General features: G+C 43.6%; 1 protein-coding gene across 1 annotated transcript; it reads left to right on the top strand.

The window, feature by feature from the left end:
• Positions 1–187: 187 nt before the first annotated feature.
• On the top strand, positions 188–27655 carry LOC306735287 (plakophilin-3-like; the record flags this gene model as incomplete). The annotated part of the gene is made up of 13 exons (XM_079216745.1): positions 188–383; positions 8492–8580; positions 10718–11382; positions 11677–11800; positions 11963–12167; positions 12347–12506; positions 13440–13548; positions 15578–15742; positions 18142–18321; positions 18425–18578; positions 19191–19386; positions 19753–19840; positions 26587–27655. 13 exons carry the CDS (start codon positions 188–190, stop codon positions 26626–26628), a joined length of 2373 nt encoding a protein of 790 aa, XP_079072871.1. The 3' UTR covers positions 26629–27655.

Genomic DNA, 27655 nt, shown 5'->3' with positions numbered 1-27655 from the left:
ACCCTGAACGTCCCGCCTCCAGACAGCCAAAGTCGCTGACCCGTCTCCATTACGCAGCAGACACGCGCAGACAGCGGAGCTCCTCACCGGTCCACCCCGCTGCGCTGCAGGACTATCGGGTCCCCTCCATCTCTACTTTTCTTTCTTTGCCCCGGGGCTGTGCGCTTTTTTCACTACACCGTTCAGGATGAGTGTGGCGGTGGCGGAGGGATGTTTTCTGTCCGCTCTGCAGCCCAAAACCTCCTGCACCGCTTACGTGGTTCCCTCGGACGGCCCGTCTCCGGACAAAGCCAGGAGGGTCCGGGAGCAGGTCCGCATGCGGCTGGCGGAGAAGAGGTCCTCCTCCCTGCCCCGGCTGGACGACGCGCTGGGCGGATCGACAGGTGAGCCACCGCGTGATAGAAAGGAAAGTTGGCTTCTCTGGAGATGGATGTTGTTTTCCAGTTAATCAACTGCAGGTTGAAGCACTGCTGCTGCTGCTGCCAGGGCATTGAATACATATTATGCAATTACATGGACGGGGTCAGAAAACGCACTGATATGGAATTAGAAGGCAGAGTGAAGTCTCTCTCTACGCACACAGATGGACCAGTATGTAGGCTGTGTGTTCCCACTATGTAGTCTGAGGGATTACATTTATTTGACCACTTTGGCAAACACAACAGGGACTTCTCATCAGCCAATAACATTAGTTTTTGGAATCGTCTGGCCATCTGATGGATGTGAAATCCAAACATCCCCCCCAGACCTTTTTTAGCTCAGTTTTTAGTCTCCACCACCTCTACAAGAGAAGACATCCAACGTCTTGGCTGCCCAAGCCTCGCTCCCCGGGGGCTGGTGCTGTGTAGTGGGTTTGAAATCAGCCGCCCTGCTACTGCTTAAGGGACCGGACATTACATTACATAACATTTCATTTAGCTGACACTTTGATCCAAAGCGACTTACATTCAACCATGAGTACAAACTCAGAACAAGAATCAAGAAAGTACAATTTCTTCAAGAAAGCAAAACTACAAAGTGCTACAAGTAAGGGACATTTAAGTGCTACTACGGTGCTACTTTCTTTATTCAAGGTGTAGTCGAAAAAAGATGTGTTTTTAGTTTGGGGCGGAAGATGTAGAGGCTTCCTGCTGTCCTGATGTCAATGGGAAGCTCATTCCACCATTGAGGACACAATCTTAACCGCGATAATGACACACATAATCACGATATGGATTGAATTGTGAGTTTTGGTGAAGGGTTGTTGGCTATGTGACACTTTTAAGACCCAGCATTTACCACAATGCTCCTGTAAATGTCCCCATCGTGCATTTTCTTGCTCGTCCGACACCTGAGTTTACCGTAACCTCATCCTACTGGAAATGACTGTTTAATACTCTGGCGGTTGCTCCGGTTGAACATTATAATTCTGTATGATATTTTGAGTCCATGTGCTCGATGATGGGTTTACATCGTCGTGTGATATAACGTTACTTCACAATGTTGTCTTTCTTTATTTCTTTATCATTCTTTTATTTGGGTGTTTTACATTCTTACCCTATTCCTCACCCTCACCCCCCCACTGTTCGCCAAGATGTCACGCAACATGACTTAACATCTTTTTATCAGGGAGTCGCGTGTAAGTTCAGCATTCATTCACCAAGCGGCTCATCAAACATTGATCTCTAGCAGTTTAATGTGACCTTTCTGTGTAAGTCAGAGTCGAAACAGCAGGGATCTATTTTGGGTCAGTGTATCATACATGTCATTTTTCTTTTATCTGAGAGCGGTGCTCTGAGGGTTAACCGTATCGCTTTCCTATAGAGTAACTGTACACCGTTTGAACACAGAGGCAGGGAGGGGAGGGGGGGGTCTGGGTTTTTGCTCGGGAGGCGGAAGGATTTTGGGGCGTACATGTAACCATTAAATGGTTCTTACTCTAAAAAGATAAGCCACTGAAGTGTTGGCACCCGGTCTATACCGAAGACAGGAAGAAAAAGTCAACAGGTCAGCAACGCTCCACTGAAAGACTCGAGCACGCCCGCTAGTTCCCCCGAGCTTGAAAAACAACCCACGCCGATGTCATCAGGGGTCAACTCATCCTGTGAATATCTGCATTGGTGAAAGAAAGCGTGACAGAATATGACATTATAGGAGGCAGGGAGGGTCAAATGATGGATGCCATACAGTTGCATTGTGGGAAATGTAATGCTCCTGTTGCTTCGAGTTTGACCGCTTTATTAAAGAACTGTATCTCCTGAATTTTGTAAGATGTCGACCTCATTGGCCCGAATTGAGTCAACAGCTATTTATTATTTTGTTTTCCGAGGACGCGCGGAGCCTCATACCAAGAATCTAATGTCATGTACCAAACTGGAGCGAATACACAGCGCACCGCCGCAACATTATTATTCGCACAGTCACGTAGCTTCTCGTGCTGGTGTGGAATTTTGAACTAAATTGAGACTTCGGCTCAGGACTGCGTCGGGGCTCTGACAATACGCCCCGTTAGCATCCCCGCGTTAAAGCTATCAGCATAAACACGCTGGTTATTGCAGGTCCAGTTCATCCCGAAAGTCTCCAGAGGATTGATGTAATGGGACTTTAGTGGAAAGACCACCAGATGATGACTTTAAAAAGGCCATTTTGCAGGGTTTTTTTGATTGGAGATGACATATTTATGAATGTATTAAATGTCACAGTTGTACCCAGAATGTGTGTAAATGAGGGCGGATAGCCGTTCATGCTTGAGTATTGTTGGCCTCCCACACAGGTTGGTGTTTTGTGCACAATGAGAACCGCACCAGAAGTGTGTGACTTCCTGCTCATTTCCTGCTTTTTTTTCTATTTTCCCTCTCCATGGAAACTTTGTAGTCATGACATCACAGGTCCGGTCTGGACGCTCTCGTAGTTATGTCGTTTTTTCTCCGTTGATTAAGAATCGTGGTCCAGCAGCGATTCATCCGCCTCTCGATCTCTGTCTCTCCAGCCAGCCTGGGAAATTCAGATGATCCTCAGATGATCCTCATCTGTCTCATCGCCGGCCGAGTCCTGCCCTTGCATTAGTCTTCTTTTTTTTTAAAGAAAAGTGAGGGAGATGAAGGAGTAGTCCACCGCTACTCCCTCTCCTGTCTGATAAGACGGCCGCGCCTCAGTTTGACCCGACACGGGAGTCATGGTGTTGTTTGGAAGCTGCATGGAGGCTTGTGTGAGGCACCACAATCTATGTCATGCTTGAATCTAGAATTACTTTCATTTCTAAGTCACTCTGTACAACTAAAACCCTATTTGTTTTCCTTTCATGTGGAGTTTTTCCCCAAATGATCCGTTGCCTCCACACACACATCCTAAAGGTCTTTAAAGGACAGCACCAGTAGTTTGAAACGACAAAAAATCATGCATTACGTACATTTTCGCTCACCATCTTTGAAGGCCTGCAATATACGTTTAGATTCCCGATGTGTTTTCCCTCCACTCTACACAGCCAGTGGTTGTTGTTCATTTCTGGAATTACTTTCAAAAGGCTGCACCTCAAGACAATAAACAAGTTTTGACAGAATTTAGAGCTGATGGTGATTGATGACAACATGTTGAGCTCCAATTTTCTGCTCAAGAGTCTGCTGCATTTACATTAAGAAGAGATGGGAAAGAAAACCAATACATGTTTAGAATTGCAGAGAAAAAAAAAATATATATATGAAATGCATCAATGTGCACTTTGAGAGCAAAATGAAGATGCTAGATCTACAAAGAACTTCATGCGCTTGTAAACGATGCAATCATTAACACACTGTATAGATATTAATGGTGATAAACATACACAATTTAGATTTCCTGACACAAAAAGTAAGGAGCACGGAAATGTTAGTTGGGCTTTAAATGATGTTCTACGGGGAATAGGTTTGGTGTTTAAAGTTAGGTCTGCATATTTGAGTTCATGATGAAACGGCTCTTCTTTTCATGTCGTCAGAAAACCAGCGCTTTACCTGTTGTGACCATAGAGTGAAATTATTTTTTTTGCGTGACATTTGAAGTTGGATGCAACTGAAAGGAAAAGTTGATGAACTATTGTCTGAATTCAACCCGGTCTAAATGCAGTCCAGCTCAAAAAAATAATAAAAAAGCAAGCAAAGGAAACAGATGTGCGACCTGAGCAAAAAATAATGCAAACTGAGAAGGAAGTGATCGCAGTCACAAGAGACGCTCGTGGTGAGTGTGAATGAACTCTACTCTTTAAATTGTAATGTAAAAAAAAAAGTTAGCTGATGTCTGGTTCAACACCCCTCCTAAGCTCATTGACCACGTAGTGTGTGGAACATTCCTTTCCAATCTCCTCTTCACGGCCTGTTACCGGAGTCTATTTTAGACTGGTGTGCACTTCGGCCGCTGGGGTCAGGCTGCTGTCATTGTCTCATACAGCCCATGCTTTATAAGCTAAACATCAGAGAAAATTGGATATACTTTGACAACATTTGACGGCTGAAGAAAGAATATTTCCTTACAGTAAAAGCACCTCTGGCCTTTTATTATTCTGAGACCTGAAATAAAAAGTGTTGGATATACCGTCAGAAACTCAGAGCTGTGTCTTTTTTCACCTCGATGTTTCTTGTGACCACATCCAAAAGACTGTGAAACACTTCTCAGGAGATTTTATTTCATGACTGGATGTAATACAAACCGACCAAGTTCAGCAGGGTGTGAAAACATCCATATTCTCAATTCTCAGTTGAGCGAGATAACAAGCAACGGACACATTGTAACCACCCTAACCACCAAGGCCAAGGTCCAACTTTCGAGCCTATGAAATGACAAAGAATCCATTCTAGACACAACCCTGTCTCGGTTGTTTTGGTTAAAGGAGCAATTCGACATTCAGAGCATTAATGTAGGAGAAAAAAACGTGTCTTGCTTTGTAAAGATGTAGTGGAGTAATGTCTTTAACTGAGAATGAGATCAGTCTCCATCTGTGTGTTGGTGTTGTGCGGTTACAGCTGAGAACAGCGCTCTGTCAGCACGTTTGCCGTAGTTTGGACTGCACTGTTAGCACCGTTAGCTTCAAGCTGCATGCTCAGGCGTTGCCACACTCCCAAATCTTGTGTCTTGCGCCTTAAAAGGTCGACTCCACCTGCATTCGTTTTTTTAAATGGAAACGCACAATGAGCCGTTGATGGAAATAAAGTAGCGGCGTAGTTTACCAAAGTAGGATCAGCTAGTCAATCAAGCTGTGCATAATGTGAAAGCCAGCCCTCGTCGGGTTGACGCAAGTTTTGCTAAGTTTGGAATTGTTGAAGTGGGGTTGTATGTATACTCTCTTGTTCTGCGAGACGAAACGTTTTTTTGTCAAAGGAGTCCAGCGGCTTCGGTTGCTGTGGCTCACCGGATTGCCATCGCCATTTTGGCTTTCTTCAACACTTGGGTCGCAATATAAAAGCAACAGTTCGAGCTTTTCAGGAAGTAGGATTTGTTCACTTTCTTACATCGAGTTAGATGAGAAGGTCGATACCGCCTTTGCGTCTGTACACTAATTACGAAGTTACATCCAGCAGCAAAAGTGACCACAAAAGTTCCCCGTTGCATGTCTCTCTATTTCTATCACATGCAAAGGATGGGCAATATGCTGTGTGTTTCACCCCACACGTTTGCATTGTGTAGAGTAATTAATGCTGCGTATAGTTATTCTGTATGGAGTTGACAAGACTCGGATACCAAGTTGTTAGAGGACAGTTTTTTTTGGGAGATCATGGGATAAGGACCGGAGCTGCAGCCGATGATGAGTTTGCGACGAAGGACGGATTGAGAAAGGGCTCGGCTTGGTTATCACCCAATAATGGCGAGGGAGAGGAGCTGCACACATTCCATACACAATACACACATAAATCACCGAGAGGCTTCTTGTTTCGCAGAAGCCATCTGGGCTTAATCAGCGACATAAGACTTTTGAGTGAGGAGTTGATTAAAAGCATACCTAAGATAGCAGCACTCCCATATTCTGGATTCCTCATGGCATGCAAGTGTGGTTTTTGTTCACACAGTCCATATGTAACCACGTATTTGCCAACCAAGCCTTCTACCTAACCCATTTGACTTATTGTATGTCTCTCACTGTTTAAAGCAGACATACAGTCGATAAGTAAAGAGCCCAAAGACACATCTAGTGTAGAATGGAGAAACACATTTTCTCAGTCTCTCCTTGAAAGCGTTCGCAGTATTGCACTTGGTTGTTCACCTTCAAAGCGACAGAAATAGTTATGTAATGAGTGAAGAGAAAGAACTCGGGAGCTCCTTGCCCAATCACGGCATGAAGTGGTTGTGAATGTCATATTAAAGGAGTGACAGGTATCGTCAGACACAGCCCCCTCATTCAGGAGGCTGGGGGGTTCTGAGCTGTTCAACCATGATGGCCGTTTAAGTCAGCTGAGGAGTTGGAGCCCGTCAGTGCTGCTACCACTGACTCCCAACTACAGAGTTTAGAGTTTGGTCGACCGATCGCTCTTGGTTGTTCCAGCTACTGGTACTGATGATTAACTGGTTAGCTTAGCCAGTGGGGAAGGTTTAGATATACAAAGTCTAACAAAGTGGGCAGTCTCACATGCTCTGTAACCCTTTTTTAAATTCACATCCAACAATTTCAATACACTTTCAAAAACATTTAAAAGTCAAAGTGACTCTTCACAGAAATGGGATTAACCTGGGTAACATAAAGGTGCATAACACAACATAGGGATTGTCTCTCAACGGCTCTCAACATGGCAACGCCTGTGCCGGCGGCTTCTGGCAAACAGTGTTGACGGAGCTAAAGGTGTTTACCTGAGGGAGAACCGGAGGGTGGGTGATACGCCGTCGGATCGAGACGCCGTTACCAGCTGTGACCGCCATATGAGAGCAGTGCGGAGCGGCGGCCGTGAGCGAGCCAGTGGGGCACGTTAGGAAGTGAGACTATCTCCACGTAAAGACACTTGATCTGTCTATCGTCATGCATGTCCTAGCATGTCCACACGTGAACTAACGAGCAGTGTTGCTAGATTAGATTGCCAGTCTTTCGCCAAATCACAATATATATAAATTCAGAATAGGACTATTGCACGTAATGTTTTCTTGTTTTTTTAAATTACTTGGGGCGCTGCTTTGTCAGCTTGTGGTATTTTCTTGGTTTCCCCAAACCCGTGAGTCGACCCGCGCACCAGTGCTAGCTACATGAAGTTCACAGGGCTGTGGTGGTCGCGTCTGAGCTTCCCTCACCCCTGACCCGATGATGCCTATGTTCAGGCATGCAGGGCCAGGCCCCCTCCCAGCAGCATCTCCTCCCTCCCTCCCTTCCTTCCGTCCTGCTGGACTGGATGGCGTGTGTTTTTTCTTCTTCTCCAAGCCGTTTACTTCAGACAGCGCTGCCCCTCCCTCTCTCTGCTCAACTCATAGCAGCTCGCTCCTATATATTGTTTTACAGAATAAGAGTCTGAGAGTGTTCACACATATGGTTACAGTCTGCAATCGATATAAAGACATCTGGGTACATTATATCCATCTGTGAAGTGAAAGGAATTAATTAGTTTTACAGTAGTTCTGCCTATTTGTTGGTCGATACAAAGACTTAAATGTGGCGTACATAATGATTTCTGTCTAGTGATACTAACGGCATGTTAATATGCTAACGAACGACCTTTCTTTGTTTTGTTTTTGTTTTTGTTTTGTCTCGTAGACAAATCCAAACAGCCCTTCCTCTCAGAGATAGTCTTGGTACAAAAGAAAACGTTTGGAGAGACGGGTTCGGATCAAACGATCACACCCCTTTTCCACCAACATTCAGCAGGTTCCGTTTCCGTTTGCACACCTACATTTGAACCGTTATTTGCATTTTGACCAAAAGTGAATTGTTTCAGAACCCGAAAAGATAGTAAGTCTTCCTTCCCATTGGTGACCCCAGTGGGCGTTTCATATTCTCCAGGTTGGAAAGAGAGTATTGAGTCTTGCATGTAATAATCTTCTACATCTTCTCATCATTAATAGTCTGTGCTTGTTTTTTGAATATAACCAAACATCTGTAAAAACAGAACAAAAGCTTGCCGGTAATCCATGTGATCCGATCTTGCTATTACTGGTACATCTTGCTATTACAGGGCTATACATATACTAGCCCAGGGTTCCTCATGAGGCTCCTAAAAGGACGGGGATAACAACCATGGTTTACAATCACAAATGGTTCTGGGTAGAACCTTTAGGAAGAACCCTTTTTTTAATTGTTTGTAACAATGTATCTATGTTGTGTCACTGTCTGTTAAATCCGTTTGGTAAATGCTTCACCAATTTTGAAAAAGAAAAATCCCCATTGCACCGTTGAGGATTAGGCCCCAACTGTCTATGGAATATGTTTTCATCTACACTATACTCTCTCATCCATCCATGCAGCTCAGGATAACACAAGGTGTCATTCTGAATATGTATATTAAATCTGTTTTGACACAATGGCATGATGTTAAAAAAACACTCATATTTGATCTTTCTTTTCTTTTTCTAGACTACAACCTTCCTGAGGTCAAGAGCATTTCCCACACCCTTGGTTTCAGTTCCAGATCCATGATACACACACCCAGCCGCGTCATGGCTGTGAGTACCGCCTGCCAGTACTGCATTACACTGTAATAATACATGCAAGAAGATATGTAAAGAGCCGTCCAGTACTGATCAATGCAAAATACAGTAGGTTTGGGGATACATTTACTGTAGCTTAGGTCAAGGACAGGAAACACAATAACTTAACACTTTGCACTTACAGTCTCCTGTAAGGTTGGCTCTTTGATATCACTACAAGAAGTACAAGTTGGTGTAGGTATTATAAACTGTCTAGTCTCCCAGCCAGACACTTATAAGTTTTACTCATGTTTTTCTTTGTGGAGTTTACTCATGTTGTCCAAAAGTACAGAAGCAATCTGGTTGGGGAGATTGTAATCACCAAGGTAATTGCTGAGACCTGGCGCGTAGCCAGGATTTTAGAAAATAGTCCCTCCAATGCCCTCAGCTTAATTGGTAAGAAAAATGTCAAATACTGAACGCTTGACGAGATAACCAGACCTGTCTCCAAACGGTCCGGCTGATGCCATCATAATTCCGCATTAAGGAAGAAAAAAATGCTCTGGTTTATTTGTATATCTTTAAACCAATGGCACAGGCAGCATACAGCCCATGGATGTATTAAAAGATAACAGAAGTGAGGAATTACAGCCAATATATCCATTATCCACAGCTGCACAGAGCTGACAGGAAGCCGGCAGAACCAGAATATAAATAAGTGGTATTTCAAATATTCGTCTTGGGAAGGTGGTTAGCCTACATATATGCCGACAGACTCATTGGCGCGATCAGTCCAAAATGGCCGCAACACGACTGCAGCGCTATCTATTTTTTTGGCGGCTCTTCGCTTCTATACTCTTTAGCGACGGTGCCCTTGCAAAACGCTAACAGACAGACAAACAACATAACCACAGTCTGCATCCTGGTGAGTCAGGCTATCCTGACATTACCTCGGAGTCCTCAGTTATAGCTGTGACCTTGGCTGAGATATGGGAGCGCAGCTACATTGCTAAGTCTGGCAGAACACAAGCGGTCAGACTATCAGACACAACCAGGGTTGCTCAAATTAGTTATAAGAAGAAGAAAAAATTGTAAAATGATCAACTGAGTCACCTGTTGTAAACATAATCCAACAGTTTACAGACTGGTTGAAATGTACTGAACTGTGAATGCAGGTTTCCTGTGCAATGAGTCCGAGTGTATTCACCTCCTGACACGTTTCTTGTCCCTTTTATTGTCCAAATTATGTGTTCCAAGATGTCAAAGCCAAGCCAAATCTATGAAAATATGACCTAAGTTGTAATAGTACTTTAGAGTGATTTAACACATCACCATTGCTCTAAAAGATTAGGGTGTTGTTTATATCACACACACACACACACACACACACACACACACACACACACACACACACACACACACACACACACACACAAACACACACGCTCTGGAATGCAATGTGCCAGTAATGTGTATGAATAACGTTTCCTCTCTGTTCTAATTGTCTAACCCGGCTGGCCAAATCCAGAACAATGTCAAGACAGAATAAAAATATAAACAGGACGCCGGCCTCCCTTTTAACAAGCCACTCTCACAATGCAGAAGCAGCAGCGAGCTTCCTGCAGCGTACAGTAGCAATGCTTTGATGGAGGAGAAAAGGAAGAGCTGTTTACTGGGGGAAGCTCCTGCAACACCTTTGTGCTGTCCAGTTTCGATCCCTTCAAGCATGGTTTTCTTGGCAAAAACTATTAAAGCCGCTAATAAAGCAGCACACTGTGTGTCTACTATCTGCTACGATATGTGCTACGTAAGGATATAGTGGAGTGATGTCTACCTGAGCAGATAAGGATGCCTTTCCCACCGTCCGTTACCCGCCACGTCAACACTGTTAGCTCTGTTAGCACTGCTGGCGTAGTTAGCACCGTTAGCTGTTCGCTAAGAGCTGTGTGGGGGCAATGGATATGCTTCTAATTCCATGTTGAGCACCTTACGTAGCACCTTTAAGAAAAGAAAATACGAGTGATACATTTTTCTCCTTGTCTGTAGCGTGAACGCTTCTCTGTACTACTTTTTTTGCAGCACAGGGTGAAGTTGTATGCCAATTTGCCTTTTCAGGTATCTATCTTCCCTGCTGCTAACCCTTTTATTTCTTCCTACTCCACCCACCTTGCAGATGCCCACAGTACCCCTTCGCTCCTCTGGTTTCTCCTCTCGCTCTGCTGTGGAAACCAGTTCCAAGGCGAGCCATAAAGCAACCAGCGTGGTCCAGAGCAGCTTCCTCTCCTCCCAGCAGTCCAGCAGCAGAAACAGACGCTCCAAGTCACTGTGCCAAGCAGACCAGGAGGCACCTCCCATCACTGTGTTGCCTCCTCCAGACTACTTGATCACCGTGCCTCCCCTCGGTACCCTTCGGCGCAGTCTCAGCGGGACACTGGCCCAAGATAGAGGCTACTGGCAGGAGGAGGAGCTGCCATGTCAGTACACCTACAAGGGCCCCTCCCACCGCACCATCAGCCGCATCACCAACCGACAGCAGCACTACAACCACCAGCAGCAACAGCATCATCAGCAGCAGCAGCAGCATCAGCATCAGAGCTCTGCCTTCGGTCAGGAGGGCTGGGGGGGGACCGGCAGGGGGACGGCCGGGGGACCCATGGCGGGGAACGGCTGGGGGACCCAGTGGCAGCAGCACGCGTCCAGAGCCAGCCACGGCATGGGGACAGGGCAGTGCCAGGCCTCCCTCCACCGGGCCGCCTCGCTCCGCAGCCTGAGGAGCGTCGGGAGAGGCGTGGATATCCTGGACGGAGCATCGGTACACAGCAATGACCCACTGGAAGAGTGAGGCACAGTATTCATTAATTTACCTGGGTAAACATCTGGGCCACCTCTGGCCCGGGTCGGCTTCAATTGTAGGTCTGACAAATATATGTATGCTGTTGCCACATAAGACCGAGTGTCACTCCATTTTGAGTAAACATTGTTCATGTTTATCTGATTTATTTTATGGACAAAATGGAGAAATGGAAAGATATTACCAACAGATTATGTTAAAAATGACCGTACAACTTGTGTGTGTGTGTGTGTGTGTGTGTGTGTGTGTGTGTGTGTGTGTGTGTGTGTGTGTGTGTGTAGTATGCAGAGTCTGGACATGGCTACAGCTGTCAGATATCTGTCTGAGTCCGACGCTGCCTTGCAAGTTCTGGGAGCTGCATACATACAGCACAAGTGTTACCATAGCAACGAAGCCAAACACCAGGTAACGCGCTTGCACGTTGGGTCATATTTCCCTCATCTGCTGAAATTTATTCATGTGTACAATTGTCGGTTTTCTTTATTTTTTTGTCTGGGTGGTTGTATTTACAGTTTATTTGAGTGTATTTTCTCTCTCTCTCTCTCTCTCTCTCTCTCTCTCTCCCAGGTCCGTGTTCTGCAAGGCGTTCCGGCCCTCGTTCAGCTTTACTCCAGTGACAACCAGGAAGTGCAGCGCTTTGCCACCGGCGCCACGCGGAACCTCATCTACGAGAACGCCGACAACAAGGCGGCGCTCATAGACGCCGGCGGAGTGATGCGCCTCGTCAGCATCCTCGGCCAACCTGACGAGGAGCTCCGGAAGACCATCACAGGTAGTACTGGTCTTTGACCTCAGACTGGTTCGAACGCCGACACGATCTCATGTCCGTGCGTTGATATTCACCTGTAGTCCAGGCGTCGCAACGGATTCCTCTCCAAACATTTATTACTTGTTTGAAATACTCAGTTATTCGGACAATTGAATGAAAACTGGTTTGTTTTTTGGCTGCAGGTGTTCTGTGGAATCTGTCCTCCAGAGACAACCTGAAGGAGAAGCTGTCCAAAGAAGCTTTGTCAGAGCTGACGGAGAAAGTACTGATTCCTCTGTGCAGCAGCGTCCCACTGAGTCCATCGGAGAGAGACATCTTCTACAACACCAGCGGCTGCCTCAGGTGACTCCACAGGAGCGCCTGCTCAACCCAGTACCCGGTGTTAACACCTGCTCTGATTCAACACTACGGGTTCGGCAGTGCCATCGTACCAAAAGTTTGAATTTGTCAAATTGGCCAATCAGCCAATTCGTCACAGTTTTGTCACGTTCAGGATGAAAATGGCAATTTGAATTCAACAAAAACTAGGGTCGGTCCTACATCCTAAATGTTAAAAGTATTATACTGGCCCAGTCTGCTGTCTGCGTCTGCCAGAACCATGAAGTACTACTGACATAAAAAAAACAAGAAAAAACAACAACTATATGACGAAAAGCCGAAATTCCTGATGGTGCAGTCCGCCCCTTCAGAGGCTGATGGGAGCGTCATGTTTAGCAGTTATTTGTCATCAATCAAAGTCTTTGAGTCTCAACTCAAAATCCTGACGTGACGATTGAGCTGGAAGTTTGGAGAGTAACAACAATACTCCAAAAACCAATGTTACAATGGTCCTCCTTGTTGTTCCCCTCAATGTGGTCTGCTGAATGGCACTAAACAATCCAGCATCCATGAACCTTGTCTGCCGTTGCTATGGAGTCGCTGACTAGAGGCAGAAGCACAAATCAGAGTTGAGAATAGCGGCAGCACTTGATTGCTTCTGTTGGAAACAAAACTCCAGCATAATTTATTGGACCAGCCCTTTATTCATTAAAGCTTTGTGCTGACTACTGAATGCAGCCTCTGACTTTCTGGACAGAGAAAGAATTGCATGCAAGTGCAGTAAGATCCAAAAAGTAGCTTGTTTTTTCCAAGCGGTGAAGGTGCTACTGAAGGGTCTTAGGAGGGATCCACAAAGTCGAGCGAAAATGACTCCAAGATGAATTCCAGTGAGACAGCTTTACTGCGTCCTGATAGCCTCGTGGGTTTATGTCTCTTTCTGTGTGTTTGTGTGCGTAGGAACTTGAGCTCAGTGAACGAGAGGACGAGGCAGAAGATGAGAGACATGCGAGGCCTGGTGGACTCCCTGGTGTCCTACATTCAACAAGAGGACAGGGCAGACGACAAGGTACCCCCGGCATTTTCAAACACTGTCAATAACGACGTCCGATTGGGAAACCACCACATGGCCACGGCACCCTTCAGAACATCAGTAGCTGTGAGCGCCGGCCACCAGAGCTGGAGATCAAAAGACCAAAAAGCAAAGATTACACCAAATGAAAGACTTCGGCGCATCGCAGGACTTTTTAATCACGTATTTAAGTGAAAGAAAAAGGCATGTGTTTTTCTATACTTTTCTTATTGTCAACACATGAGTCAGGACCAAAACCAACAATGTGATGTTAATCCTGACTTCCCTACCCAAGCCCACCGGTTCCTACGAGGGATCCAGATCTCGATCCAAGTCCTTTATTATTGACAACCTGCCGAGTCCAATCGGCATATGTTTCTGACACAGTAAAATAATAGCTACAGTTGCTAAATCTGACAAAACGTACTTACTAGATCCAAAACCTGAAGGTATTCAGAACTATAAAGTCCAGCTGCAGAGATCACTTTAACGGAAATAGACCGGTTTCCCTTTGTCCCGTCATCAAGTTACTCACAGAATCAATGTTGATTAGCAAACTGCCACCGGTGACATTTGCGAAACTGGGGAAAGCGACGGTCTGATCCTTCGGACACTGTTCTTTGTATAGATTCATTAGTGTCAGAGCTTAGTGGATTTGTGTAATTTGCCAACCTCTGTGTTTGAACTGTTAGTCGCACAGGAGCACTCAGAACAATTTAAATTCCACTCACAGTGGACAGAATACGGAATTTGATCCGCTAGGATTTTAGCCGATACTGATCCAATAATACAATATGCAGGATTCTGCCTTGTACTGATACTGGCACGATACTACTGAGGATGTGAATCCTAAAATTTCCTAAAAACAGCTTGAAATCGTTATTTTTAGCATTCGTTTCTAAATCGGGAGGGAAAAAAGTGCATTTGCCGTGGAACTACTTTCAGCAGCGGATTAATCCACATTTGGAGCTGTAGTGAGTATTCGTGGCAGCAGGACGGTGTGTGTGGGGTTGAGTCAATATAAACTACAGTGTGTAGTTCTGAACACAGTGCAACATTGTGGCTCACTGGAGGTTTTTAATAGTTTTCTGACAACAATGGAGCTCTATAGCACAAAGGAAATGTACTTTGCCAATGAAGGTGATTCTGATTGTGACTCCACAGTAAGGCCTTGCAGGACTTCTCACCGACTGTTCCACTTACATTGTGGCTTGGCACGTCTCACCAGGCGTTGACTAAGGACCACTAACAGGCAACAGAGCCACAGTTTCTTTGGAGACACTTGGATAAACCGTTAACCAAATGGCCGATGATTGATAAACACACTGCTTCCATTAAACATCGACATTGAACCCCTTACTCGCATCTGATAGGACGAACATGCCATGGTTTTAAAAGAAAGCAGAGGTGGCTGTTCCGGAAATGTTATACTTGATCTCAATTCTTCACCAAAATCTGTCCACTGTTGAGAAGGGGGTCAAAGGTGATGTCGTATAGTGTCCACCATAAGAAGTGGAAGTAGTCACAGTGATGTCACCCATCGTTTTCTGGACTACGGTTCTGAAGATCAAGTCTGGCATTTTATCCGTTGCCATTTAGTTTTTCGTTTCATCCACAAGTGACACAAGAGGGTGGAACTACAACAAGACGTTCCAAGGCGACCAAAATGTTACAATTGACTTTCACTCACTAGAATCAGGGTGAAACCCACAGTTACAGTTCCCCATCCAAGACATAGACCAAGGTAAACCTGGGATTATTATATTCTAAATATAGCGTACGCTTCAACTGATGTTGATTCCCTTTGATTGCTTTGCTCCCGGGCTGGTGGTCCGGCCTGTTTTCTCTGAACTGGGGGCGTACAACCTCACTTGTAAACAGCTGAACTACCCCTTTAAAATGTACTCATAATGCTACCTACGTTAGTTACAGTTTGACAAACCACCAGTTGTGCCTCCACTCAGGTCAGTTGGTTATTTACTTTCCACTTTCGCCCCCATGTGTCTCTTCCCTCCGTCGTGTTTAGGGTTTGGAGAATTCATTGTGCGTGATGAGGAATCTCTCCTACCAGCTGTACGCAGAGCTTCCTCCCTCGGTCCGACTCCGTCTGGAGGGCCCGACGAGGGCCTCTGCCTCCAGGAAGGGCGAGGCCATCGGCTGCTTTACTCTGTATAACAAAAAAGACACAGAGGTAAAAATGATCACACGTCATGAAATTACACACCGGAAACACAATTTCAATGCTGATGATGCTCTGTGTCTGCAAGATGTGTCGATAATAGACAACCTTTGCTGTTGATGTTCTGCGTAACAACTTTAGAAGGTGATAATATGTCAATGTTGTTCCGTTTCCCTTAGTGGGCAAAATAAAATCTATTAATACTGCATCAAGACTGCATCAAAGGTCAATTGAAGTATTTAATAATCAATTAACTCGAAGTATAAAGTTAATTTAATAATAATCATTCGTATGGTTATATTCAGTCAGCTATGTGATTTTACCAAAAGAGTTATCTTGCTTCTCTTTTTTACATTTTAAATATTGATGTATTGATTAAATGTTTTACTAGCATTACTTACCCTTCAACATGATGATAAGTCCCACATGCATGTCCACTTTTTTAGATCCAACGCTGATATAGTCAGAGGCGTGTTGGATATTATGTCAGCCGACAAGCACGTCTGCCACAGCCACACCCACCACATCCCTATAAGTGATGTCATTGTGATTGGCCAATGCTTTCCAACAGTCCACAGGCAACACAGTCCGCTTATACTTATCGTAATGAGGGCTGTAATTTATCAACAACAGATATTGAAAACATCCTTATGGCTACTCTACAGTTTTCCGCAGATTTTTTTCTAACGATATCATTCTCTTTTGGACTCTTCCAGACAACATCCACACAACCATTTTTTTTGTTATCCTGCACGCAAAACAACATCCTCATTGTTGAGCATTCATTGTTGTGTGCATCCAGGTCATTTAACTGCCTGCCGTGTGCAAATGCTGTAGCCAGATACAGACCACACTGCTCGTGCACATGCGCCTCACCTCACCTCAAGCGCTCTTTGTCAGATGCACCGTCCTTATCGGACATTTAGAATGTTTTCTTTTGTAATGTCCTTGAGTCATTTCCGTACACTTTTACAGATATTCCACTTATTGAGCCTCGAAAAAGCCAAGCTTTTAGGTCAAGCTGTTGACGTCCAGCAGGCCAGGTATCTCTCAGGCTCTCTCAGGTATCTCAGTAATAGTCAGATAATGAGCGGCCCCGGCAGATGGAAACTCTAGACGTGGCCTCAGAGCCTCGGGGCGGATCAGGTTCCAATATGACACACACAATCGGCAGATCACGTTACTCCTTTCTACGGCGAGCAGCATTGGCTTACTGTATGGAGTGTGGAGAGGCCCACCGTCACATATGTGTTCTCATAGTCGCCTTTAGAGTGGGCAGAGAAACCTTCTGACTGTACGACATGCTTTTCCATGTTGCTTGGAGCAGATCATTAGCAATGTGACTGAATAGGGAGGATTTATGTGTTGCTTTAGAGGGGCCCGGAGACAGAGACAGATCTCTGACTAATCTCCTGACTAAACTGCTGTGATCTGTCTTTGGTTCGAGACGGAAGAGCTTGAAAAACCCAATGGCCAAATTAAGTGTGTGCGAAGCCCCTCCCTGGAGCAGTGATTGTACTATCATAGCCTAGCAACGGTAACTGGCACGGCAGGCCTGCTAAGCTTTTTTTGTTCCCCACACACTGACGCAATGTGCAAGGGGCTGTACTGATACTGAGCATGATACTCTGCGTTTAAAGAGTTTGGAGGGTGGTGTCCTATTAAGCTTTTCCAAAACCAAAAGGGAGAGAAAGTAACAGTTTGCTTGTCTGTTTGTGTGCTAACGAAATTGAAGCGTACGGATATGAAATGTGATAATTAAATCTCACCTCAGTGTCTTTTGTCCATGTATGTATGCAGCCAAACAGGGTGACGTTGTGGTGCCTTAGCACACTTGACATACTAGGACTAGCTAGTTTTAAACAGCAATACCAGGACAGCGCTCCTCTTGCGTGGGCATGTAGCTTTAGCATCGGCCCTTTAGCACAAGGTCCCATATGTTGCAAGTAGGTTCATATTTAAGACCCATTTTTACAAGATTCTCATTTTAAAATGAGAAAAACAACTTGGAAACAATTATTTTTTTCCTGTCATCAGTGGTAACCAACCACACTGCTTGAGTTGATATGTTGGTACTGGCATTTAAAAATTCCACACTGAATTCAACATTGATTTTTACTCCCACTTGCATTCACCTTTGTGTTGTGGTTTTTTTGTCAGAAAAAAACAACTATGACGTGATCTAAACAAACTCTAAAATTCTGAAAATTAATGAATATTTGGTTGGTTTAAAGATTTACCTTGGTGAAAGTGGTAAATAATATTGATATATAATATTTTTTGGCAGTTTGTTGAGGCGGAAATATTTGTAAAACATTACAAAAATAAACACAGGTGTGTAGCTACAACAGAATTGTATGTCACTGTACAATAATAGACATGTTCTCTCTCTTTCACCTTCCCCCCGACAGCAGAACCAGAATATGTCCATACTGTCTGAGGTGTCCCGACAGCCAAGGGGGGCTGAGTGGCTGTGGCACCCTAATGTGGTGGCGCTGTACAAGCTCGTCCTGCAGAACAGCGACAGTAGCGCCAACAGCCGAGAGGCGGCCATCGGAGCCTTGCAGAATATCACAGCAGGAGACGCCAGGGTAGGATTAAAATCATAGAATTGTCCGATTTTCTTCCTTAAGAAAAGCAAACAATCAGCAGAACTCAGTACAGACTCGTGTGACCTTTGCCCCTCTCTGCCAGTGGGCGTCAGTGCTGAGTGGAGTGGCGGTGGAGCAGGAGAAGATGCTGCCCATCCTGATGGATCTGTTAGACACCAACAGTGACATGGAGCTGAGGCCCCTGACCGGCCTGCTGAGAAATCTGGCCAGACACTCTGCCAGTAAAGACAACATGGGTAAGACACAACCCAGGATTACTGAAGGAGTTTCAGTCCTCTTTGGGCTGGAAACTCTGTCTGTGTGTGTGGTTCATATTTACACTTCAGTCAGATCACAAGTTTATCTTGTGACGATTGAATATATTTAAACTAATAAGCTATTTGCTATTTGAGGGCTGTTATATACGTTAAACATTTAAAAGTTGCTTTGGCCCTGGAGGGAGTCAACTTGGACCAAGCAGGGAGGGAACTTAGACTCGAATAGGAGTCAACTTGGTCAACTTAGGCCCGATGGTTGGACCCATCTAACGGACACAGCTAATACGAGCTAGAACTCCTCCTTCGTATAATGTGGAACCAACACAGTACTGAGTGTGTGTGTGTGTGTGTGTGTGTGTGTGTGTGTGTGTGTGTGTGTGTGTGTGTGTGTGTGTGTGTGTGTGTGTGTGTGTGTGTGTGTGTGTGTGTGCTAGTTTGTTGAAATGATAATCTCCCTCGTGGAATACAAACATAACAGCATAACGTCTCCCCAAACGTTAAATGTTGGTGAGAGGTGGACCTTTCAAAGGTCAGAGCTTTTGTCTAAAAACCGTCCTGTGAGACACCCGCCCTCAATCTTTGTCCTGACAGCTAAGCTCATGGTGAACGTTCTGGTGTCCAAGCTGCCCAGTGATGGCCTTCAGAAAACGCCATCCTGGGAGGTGGTGGTCAACATATGCGGAGCCCTCAATCACCTGGTCACCTGCAGTTCCTTGGCAGCCCGCGACATCTCATACTTCAACGGCCTGCCGAAACTCATCGGCATCAAGACAATCCACGATAACAGGTAAGACCGACTTCTACTGCAATCCTCAAATGATCAGTGAGAAAACAGAAATGCTGCATCAGAAAGCAAACTCACCATAAATGTTAAATCTATGAAAACTGAAAATGTTTACGTCACACTCTTATAATTGGTTAAAAAAAAATGTCGGCCCTACAATCTTTTATTTTGTAAGTTGTGACCTCGGTGTGCTGTCAATGACGCTCCACATGCTGGAGCTGTCACTGCTCTCCCTTCTGGCCATTGGCCACATTCAAAAACATAACCTTTTGCTAATTTGTCGGTCATTCGAGTGTTTATTACTCCACCTGCCTCTGCTGTGTTATTTCCTGCTTGTTTCTAAGCATCTGCCACTGTGTCTTGATTCAGCTCCGGGAGTCTAAAAGCTGCCAGAGCGTCCTCGACTGTCCTCTGCAACATGTTCCAGTACAGCAAACTGCACAAAGACTACAAACTGGTGAGACCCACAGCTGCCGGTGCCAAGATACACTCTACACAACCACCTCAACATGTGTAATACTTGTGGCACATGGCTATGCAGCAAAAACAAGGAACTTGAAATCTCGGTTCAGCCTAAAAGACAGAAAACAATTAGAAGGTTTTTTTTATTATTTGTTTACTCAATGCCCTCCATAATTTCCGTAGTTTACTTTTGGTCTCCACTGCTTTAAATGCTCTAACTATGCTCACCCAGCAAGCTGGTTGTAACTCTGGCAGGTAGTGAATATGTGTTCATCAGGTCCCTCATCTGGAAACTTTGAAAATATACTAAATAAACTAAAAGACGGTGAGATTTTGGTTATAACTGGAATGTCCTAGTTGGACCCCAAGTCTTGAAAAGATGAAAACTGAAGTTGACATAATGGCTCCTTCCATCCGGCAGAATTAAAGGTTGTCAGCGGAAGATTGACACATTTTAACTTGTCGTTATAAACTGGGATGCTCCACCGTCGTTCATTTTAGCTGGAAGTAAGTGTTTTTATCTCTTGCTGACAGCTGAGCACACCAGAGTTAACTTGAAAGCTCCTGAATAAAGTTGTTTGTTTAAAGTGCAAACAGCTGAAGAGTTCCTGCTGGGCGGCAGCAGCGAGGGCTGTTATTTCTCTCAGCGCTTCTGGTTACATGCACCGGTGGTCTTTTCTTTGACAGTGTTTTGAGAGAAAGACCGCATTCTTAAGTTCATCCATCATAAGAAAGGACAGATTACAGTAACTGAAAGGCCTTTGTCTTTGGTCCTGAGCGTTGGAGGCAGCCACTAATTGCTTTTTAGTGAGCTCTGCAGTGCTGTCACTGCCCTGTGACCCGACAGCCACCTCATTGAATGGCTCTGGGTAAACATCAGTTGAGTCTCAGAGAACCAGATCATTAAAGTAGTTTACCCCCAGTGTTGTAATAGAGGCTTTAAGGACATTCACTCAACATGGCCAGGGTCCTGGTCCTGTTTATGCATGGTTGGTGGTAGGGTTGGGCGATTAGACGAAGACCGATAGCCGACTACATCGGCGGTTTGGTTTTTGAGCGTTTTTTGTGTGCGATGTTTGTCATTTTGCTAATGTAATGATCTGCCTCCGAAGAATGAGAGCTGCTCAGCCGCTGCCCGGTTTGCAGAGAGAGAGACAGCGGCGGGAAGAGCCAGCATATTTTCACATCTAATACAGAGTTAAAAGGGTTTATTTCGACCAAACCAGAGTTGCCGATTGTTAGAAAGAAGATAAACTGTGACGAACGTCATTTGTTGTCATTCTGCCGTTGGTAACAATGGTCACGTGACTTTTGTCTCGGGTTCACACCTCTACTCTACTGTTTGACTGGCGGACTACAGTTATTTGTATCCGATGGCCCGAACCTCTCTGTGTGTAGCTCAAACCCTGTTTGGGGTCTATTTGCTAGTATTTGAACCCCTGCATTCGTTTTTGAATGGTACTGATACTGACATTTTTGGTTTAGTTAACAGTCGATTAGATTAGAACACTTTATTAATCCCCAGTGGGGAAACTCATCAGTCATACAAACAACAACAGACTCATACAGACAACAACAGACACAGTTCACAGTGCATAGCAGAAAAGAAGCACATTACAAAGAACAGACAACACCAGAAAATGCCTTATGAAACATGGCACACGACCGACATCAGAAAGATGCTAAAACTAAAAACCACAACTAAAGGTATTCGTTAAAAAGACAAAGTGCTGCTGGAACAAAAGACCTTCTGAGTCGTTTGGCATCCTGAGTCTCTCACTGAATGAACTTCTGAGTCCATTAGAAACACAGTGTAATGGATGGCCTTCAATAGAAACAATTGTTTTGAACTATTTAGTCTATTTTTCATATCAGACTTGAAGAAGCCTAGCCCTTGGACTGTCTTGTGGACTTTGTGGTTAAACAGGGCTTTACACAGACAAAGTATCTCCACACCACTGACGTCTTCTTTCCTTGTTTGTCCACAACACCACTTTCCTGTTTTGATTGTCATCAAGACTTTTCTGTGCAAGATTGCAAAAAGGTTTTCTCAGATCTTTCCTGCCTATATATTTGACTTCTGATACCAAAACAATAACAAAGTATGAATATGTTGGATGACTCATCCTCACAGAACTTTATTAAATCAATAGCACATTTTATAATCTTTTTAGCCCGACAAAATCGGAATGGACAGTTAGCTCGTGGCTATAGCTAGCATAGGAATATTATAGTAGGTGTGTTTGCATCTTCGCGGAACATCTGCACTTACAGATGTTTCCTGAGCTGTTAACTCTGATTGAAAAATATCAATTTGATGAACTGAGAAGTTATTAATTAGAGAAGTGAGGTAATGTTTGAACCCAATCTTGATGGGGGACAAAAAAAGAAAGTCCTGCAAACACACTTATCAGGAGTCTAGCTGAATTCATACATTTGCTGAGGTTAATCTGCATTTAAAAACACATATTTAAGTGTATTCCATTGCAAATCCATATATAATATGTATTGCAATACAAATATGCAGAGTATATATATCTGGATCATGGCTGTTGTTACCGACAATCCTAATCCACCCCGACAGATTTACTGAGTTGTGTTTGCAGTTGGACAGAACTCTTTAATTAAGTGTTACATTTAAGTTGCAGAACCCAAAATGATGTTAATGTTGTATTTTTACACTGCTGTTTGTGTGAATTAATCCTTAAGAGTGCAGTTAAAATGGAGAGCAGAATGTGTGGGTGTTGGCTGACATTGTGCTCTAAACTTTTGTCTCCACCAGATGGTTTTCTCGTCTACGTCTGCACACATCTGTTTTATATCTCATTTGACCTCCACTCCTCTCTTCCCATTGGTCCTCCTTTGCTCTGTCCTGAAAGCCTGTTTTTAGCCTCTGGTCTTATCTTTTCTGGGGATACTTGGCTCTGCAAATGCAAACATTTTCTCTGTAGTTGACGGTAATTAGATTGAGAGTTACTAAAGTTCTTCTCTGGGTGGCCATTTCAGACATTGGGAAATCAGTGGTGACTGGTGATGCATCTTTTTTACTCCAAACAACCGGTTTTAAATTACTTGATTCATCATTTCTGTCAAAAATACACATAGAAAATCAGCAGGATTCTGAGAAGTCGGTGATAACCACACGGCATTAACAGCAGATCGAAAGTATCTAGTGAAATATGTCCAATGAATATCAAGTGAAATGATGCAAAATCTGTCAAACAGACTTTAGTGGAGTCAGGAAACTTGACAATCCTCTAAAGACCAATAGTTTTTCAATGCTTGATTTATAATTCTAAGTACTTCTCCGAAATAAGATACCAATGCGACCGACGCAAAAGTTTCCTCTAATCCCAAGATTTAAAACAAATGAACTGATTTATTTGGCAGCACACTAAACTGTAAACACAACACACACACACGTACATATATATAGGACATATATGAGAAGGAAGTCAGGTGATAGTAAGTCCGTGAAGGGAGAAGTTTAGGATGGATAAGTCAAAAAACAACCGACTTGCACCCAGGAGACCACTGTTCCTGTCCCGTGTGAAAGCAAGCACCAACGATTGACTTATTTTGCATTATGTTTGCAAATTGAGTTAAGTTATGTAACGTTACGTAACATTTTGTGGATTACATAACGTTAAGTAACATTGCGAGGTTTACGGAACTTAATTAACTTAAATGACATACCTAACCTAGCATACCAAATGTTCGTGTTTCAAAGGAAACCTCAATCTGTTGCGAAACCTGAAGGATTTTTGCCTACACCTAACCGAGATGTTGTTCTTGTGAACAGTTTATTTTTAAAGCCAGTGCATGGATTTAACACATTTGACAAGGAAAAAGTGGACACAACATCAAAGCTGATGCTACGAAACTCCGCCGAGCGTCATAGTTAGACGCGTTGGGCCAGTAACCAAGCTGCCGTAGAGTGAGAACGTGTTGACCAGCGTCATTTATTCCAGTGTCAATATGAAAATATAAATTATAGCAGCTTTAAAGTGTTTTAAAGTGTTTAAAGTGAAGTTGTCTGTGCTGAAAAACAGAGTTTACGCATCGGCAGTTCAGTTAATGAAGAAGGAAAACCCATGCTTGCAAGTATTTCAATTGGGAATGAACTCAAAAATCAGACAATATATTACAACTAAGCACTAGTTTTTTTTTTCACCGGTTCAGGAAGTTGATAAAGACTCAACGTGAGTGGGGTTACAAGATTAGAGCAGCCTTGGCATGAACAAGAGAAGCAGGCCTTTTATGGAAGGATGTTTTACCAATCTGCTGTGCAATGCCACGCTGAGTGAATGAGATTACACTTTATTCCTCTATTACCTCAAATATTAAGGGTTTGTGTTTTGTAAATGGCGATAACTCGAGAAAAGAAAAAACATAATTTTAAAGATTTATTTTTTGTCTAGCACAGTGACGCCGCTCCTTCTCTCTACATTCTTGTTGGGATCCCTGCTTTATCTCCTGAATACATCAACTGCCCCTGTCTGGCCTGAGTAGAGCTTCAGTTTGAGTGACCACTCGCAGCAGGAATGCTGAGGATCTGGCCCGAGATGTTTTGCTTTCGTCTCTTTTGTGCCTTCTGGGATGAATAAAAAGAGAGTTTGGTTATGTGGACTTGGCAGTCCCTAACACTGTTGTGCTCTCCCTGTATAACCTCCCTCCTCCACACACACTGAACCTGACACAGCAAAACCAAAGACATGTTTATCTGACAGTTTTGTTTGCCATGGGAAAGTTGTTACATTTTGATAGATAGTCCGTTGTATGTCTGTCTTCTACCCAATCTCAGGCAGTTCTCACAAAATTTGCTGCGCACTCTGGGCCGTCTTCACGAGTCACAGTACGAACAGCCAGTGTTGGGGGTAACGAGTTACAAAGTAATGGATTACTGTAACGTAATTACTTTTATAGGTAACGAAGTAAAGTAACGCATTACACTCAAAATATTGGTAACTACACTACTTTACTAGACCTTTACTAGACACGTCTGGTATGAACGGAATCCCTCTACTGGTGAACTGCAGTATTACAACTGTTAAAGCATTGAGAACGGCTCTCGCACCCGACATGTATATATTTTCCACACGTAACATCAACATTAGTTAGCGTCAACAAGCACGTATCATTGTACTTTATGCCTTCAAAGTAAAAGCACTTCCTGTTTACATGCTCTTCACAATAAGAGTAAATCATGTAATAAAACAAGTTACAACACTAGAAAGGCTTTTCAGCCTGGGCAGTATTGTTCTGACCCCAAGGAGGAACAGGCTGTCGGATAAAAGATTCAAGAGACTTTTACTCATGCGATACAATCGCTATTTTGAAGAATAGAGAAAAATGATAAACTTCATAGGATATAGTGCACTTTCTGTTTATTTAGGCAATGATGAAGTGGATTTTCTGTTTATTTAATTGCATTTTCTGTTTTAAAATTTTTTTTTTTTTTTAATTTTCTATTTTATGGGAAAAGGTGCCATTAATTTTTCTATTTTTCTTAAACCACTACAATGATTCCTATAACAAGCTGGTTTTGTTCTTAGGAGTCGGCCCCCATTTGGTTTAGTGGGGTCTCATGTTTCCAAAAGCCTGTTTTCAATGTGTTATGCTGTTTGACCTGAACGTCCCCACCATACACAGCCTCTTGTATCCTGTTGTTTGTGGATTTTAAAGTGAGGCATATTTCTTGAGGCATATATTACATGAAAACATTCAGATCGTTGTACGAGGCATTTAGTCACCTCTGAGTGATGGTGCAAAATAATTAATATCAGCCCAGTTACTCTTTGAAGTTGCAGTTATCTAAAAGTTTAAGGTGTCTTGCTTAGGGAACCCAGGCAGAATCATCACCCGCCTGTTTCCTTCAGCTCCACGAAGCATTTTAGTGTCTTTCAGCTCACTGTTTTGGTTTTGCGGGCCACAACTTCACTGTTTTCAATCAGTCTCTGTGTTCTTGTCTGAAGCAGCAGGTTGCTTTAGGCTCCGATAAACCCACTGTTCACTATCTACCGAGCACCAAAACGCCTAAAGACAAGCTTAGTGACTAGCTGGTGAACGTATAGGAGCTTTTAGCAGCTAACTGGACGGATATTGATGTCAGGAGTTGGTGGAGGCCAAAACAGAGCTTAAAGGAGAGTGACTATTTCACTTACCATCAATGGCTGGCCATGAACATCACTCCAAGCTAATCGCTAATGTTGCTATGTGTCAATAGACAACTGTTTTCTGATACGATGTAATGACAATGTTTTGTTCACCGCTTGTTCCGTTTCAGCTTGTTAGTGATTTACTACTTCATGAAAAACACCTTCAACCAGTATTATATTACGCACTATATTGTTTATAGAACGTGGGCTGACATTTTGCGGTCTTGGGAACAGCTGACAAGTGGTATTTATGTAATACATAGAATGCATACTTGACCCCTTTTCAGTTAATTTCAAGTCATCTTGAATATATAACGCCACACTTGATAGGTTACGACTGATAAATTGTCTTTTTCTTGCTCCAAAATTGCTCCAGTCAACTAAAAACATAGCAAACCAAGCCAATAAAAAACGGTGTATTAAACAAAGTCAAAGCAACATGGCAGCAGAGTTTTGAACAAGCTGAAGGGGATTAAAGGCTCAAACCTGCAGGTGAAAAGTACAATACAATAAATGTTAGAAATGTCAGAACGGTAGCTATCTTATCTCAACTTGTTTGTATTGTGTCTTGTTTGTTTTTCAGAAAGGATTTGCCAGACGAGACTTCACAGATGTCACCGTCTAGGCCGCAGCACAATACGTGATTCATTCAGAGCTTTTGGCCTCAGCGTCACGGTTGCCATGAGGAAAAGACAGGGAACAACAGTCCGGCTTAATGAGCAGAGCAGATTTAACTGTGATGGATTTACGGGAAAAGAGAAAAAGAATGGACCAGAGCCAGATGGACTTAAAAGGTTGATCCTCTTTCAGGTGGCTGTGTGTTTATCTTGGCGTAGCTTGCAGCAGATAGCCTGTGATGACATGAACTTCATGGTGTCAACACATACAGTGGACTTCACCCCCAAAACTACTACTCTTTTTGTGTATTAGGGTTTGACTGATGTACTTTTTTGACACTGACACTGATTCCAATTACTTTGAATTAATGTTGCTGATAGCTGATATACATAGATGATGTCCATATTAGAGAGAGAGAGAGAGACCAGACAATAGTGCCTGGTAATATTGTAAATCATGGTTAGATAAGGCTAGTCGATGCTAGTAGTTACTAGGGATGGTATCTTTCTATATACTGGCTCAAGGCATAGCAACATTTGTTCCCATGTCCCTCAGCTGTACTTTAGCGCTATTTAGCAAATGTTTGCATACTGACTCGCTAGGCTAAGACCATGAACATTGTAAACTAAATATCAGAATGTTATCATTGTCACTGTGAGCTTGTCTGCATAATGACGTTGGCACTTAGCTCAATGCACCAGTTTACCTAAATACAGCTTCACTGTTCATGAGTCATTTTTAATTAAACAAACAAGCTCATATGTGTTTTTCTTTCAGATGTTAAAGTTGGGGTGTAGCCATCTAAATTCAAAATGAAACAGGAAGCAGCTCCAGGTTCATTAAATGGTGCTAAACTAAAACATTTCAGCATATCTATTGCCTCCACACAGCTCTTTAAATGCAACAGCTAAGCTAGCGGCTCACAGCTGACTGGGCTAACAGTGCAAACGACAGCAACAGTGCTGACAGAGCTAACAGTGTTTAACTGAGGGGAAACCGGAGGGTGGGCGCTACGCTTCCTTAAACGTCTGTCA

This window comes from Taurulus bubalis (genome assembly GCF_910589615.1).
Source record: "Taurulus bubalis genome assembly, chromosome: 4".
Classification (NCBI taxonomy): Eukaryota; Metazoa; Chordata; class Actinopteri; order Perciformes; family Cottidae; genus Taurulus; species Taurulus bubalis.
The sequence above is the reverse complement of the archived record's forward strand: the minus strand, read 5'-3'. Positions and strand labels throughout refer to the sequence as shown.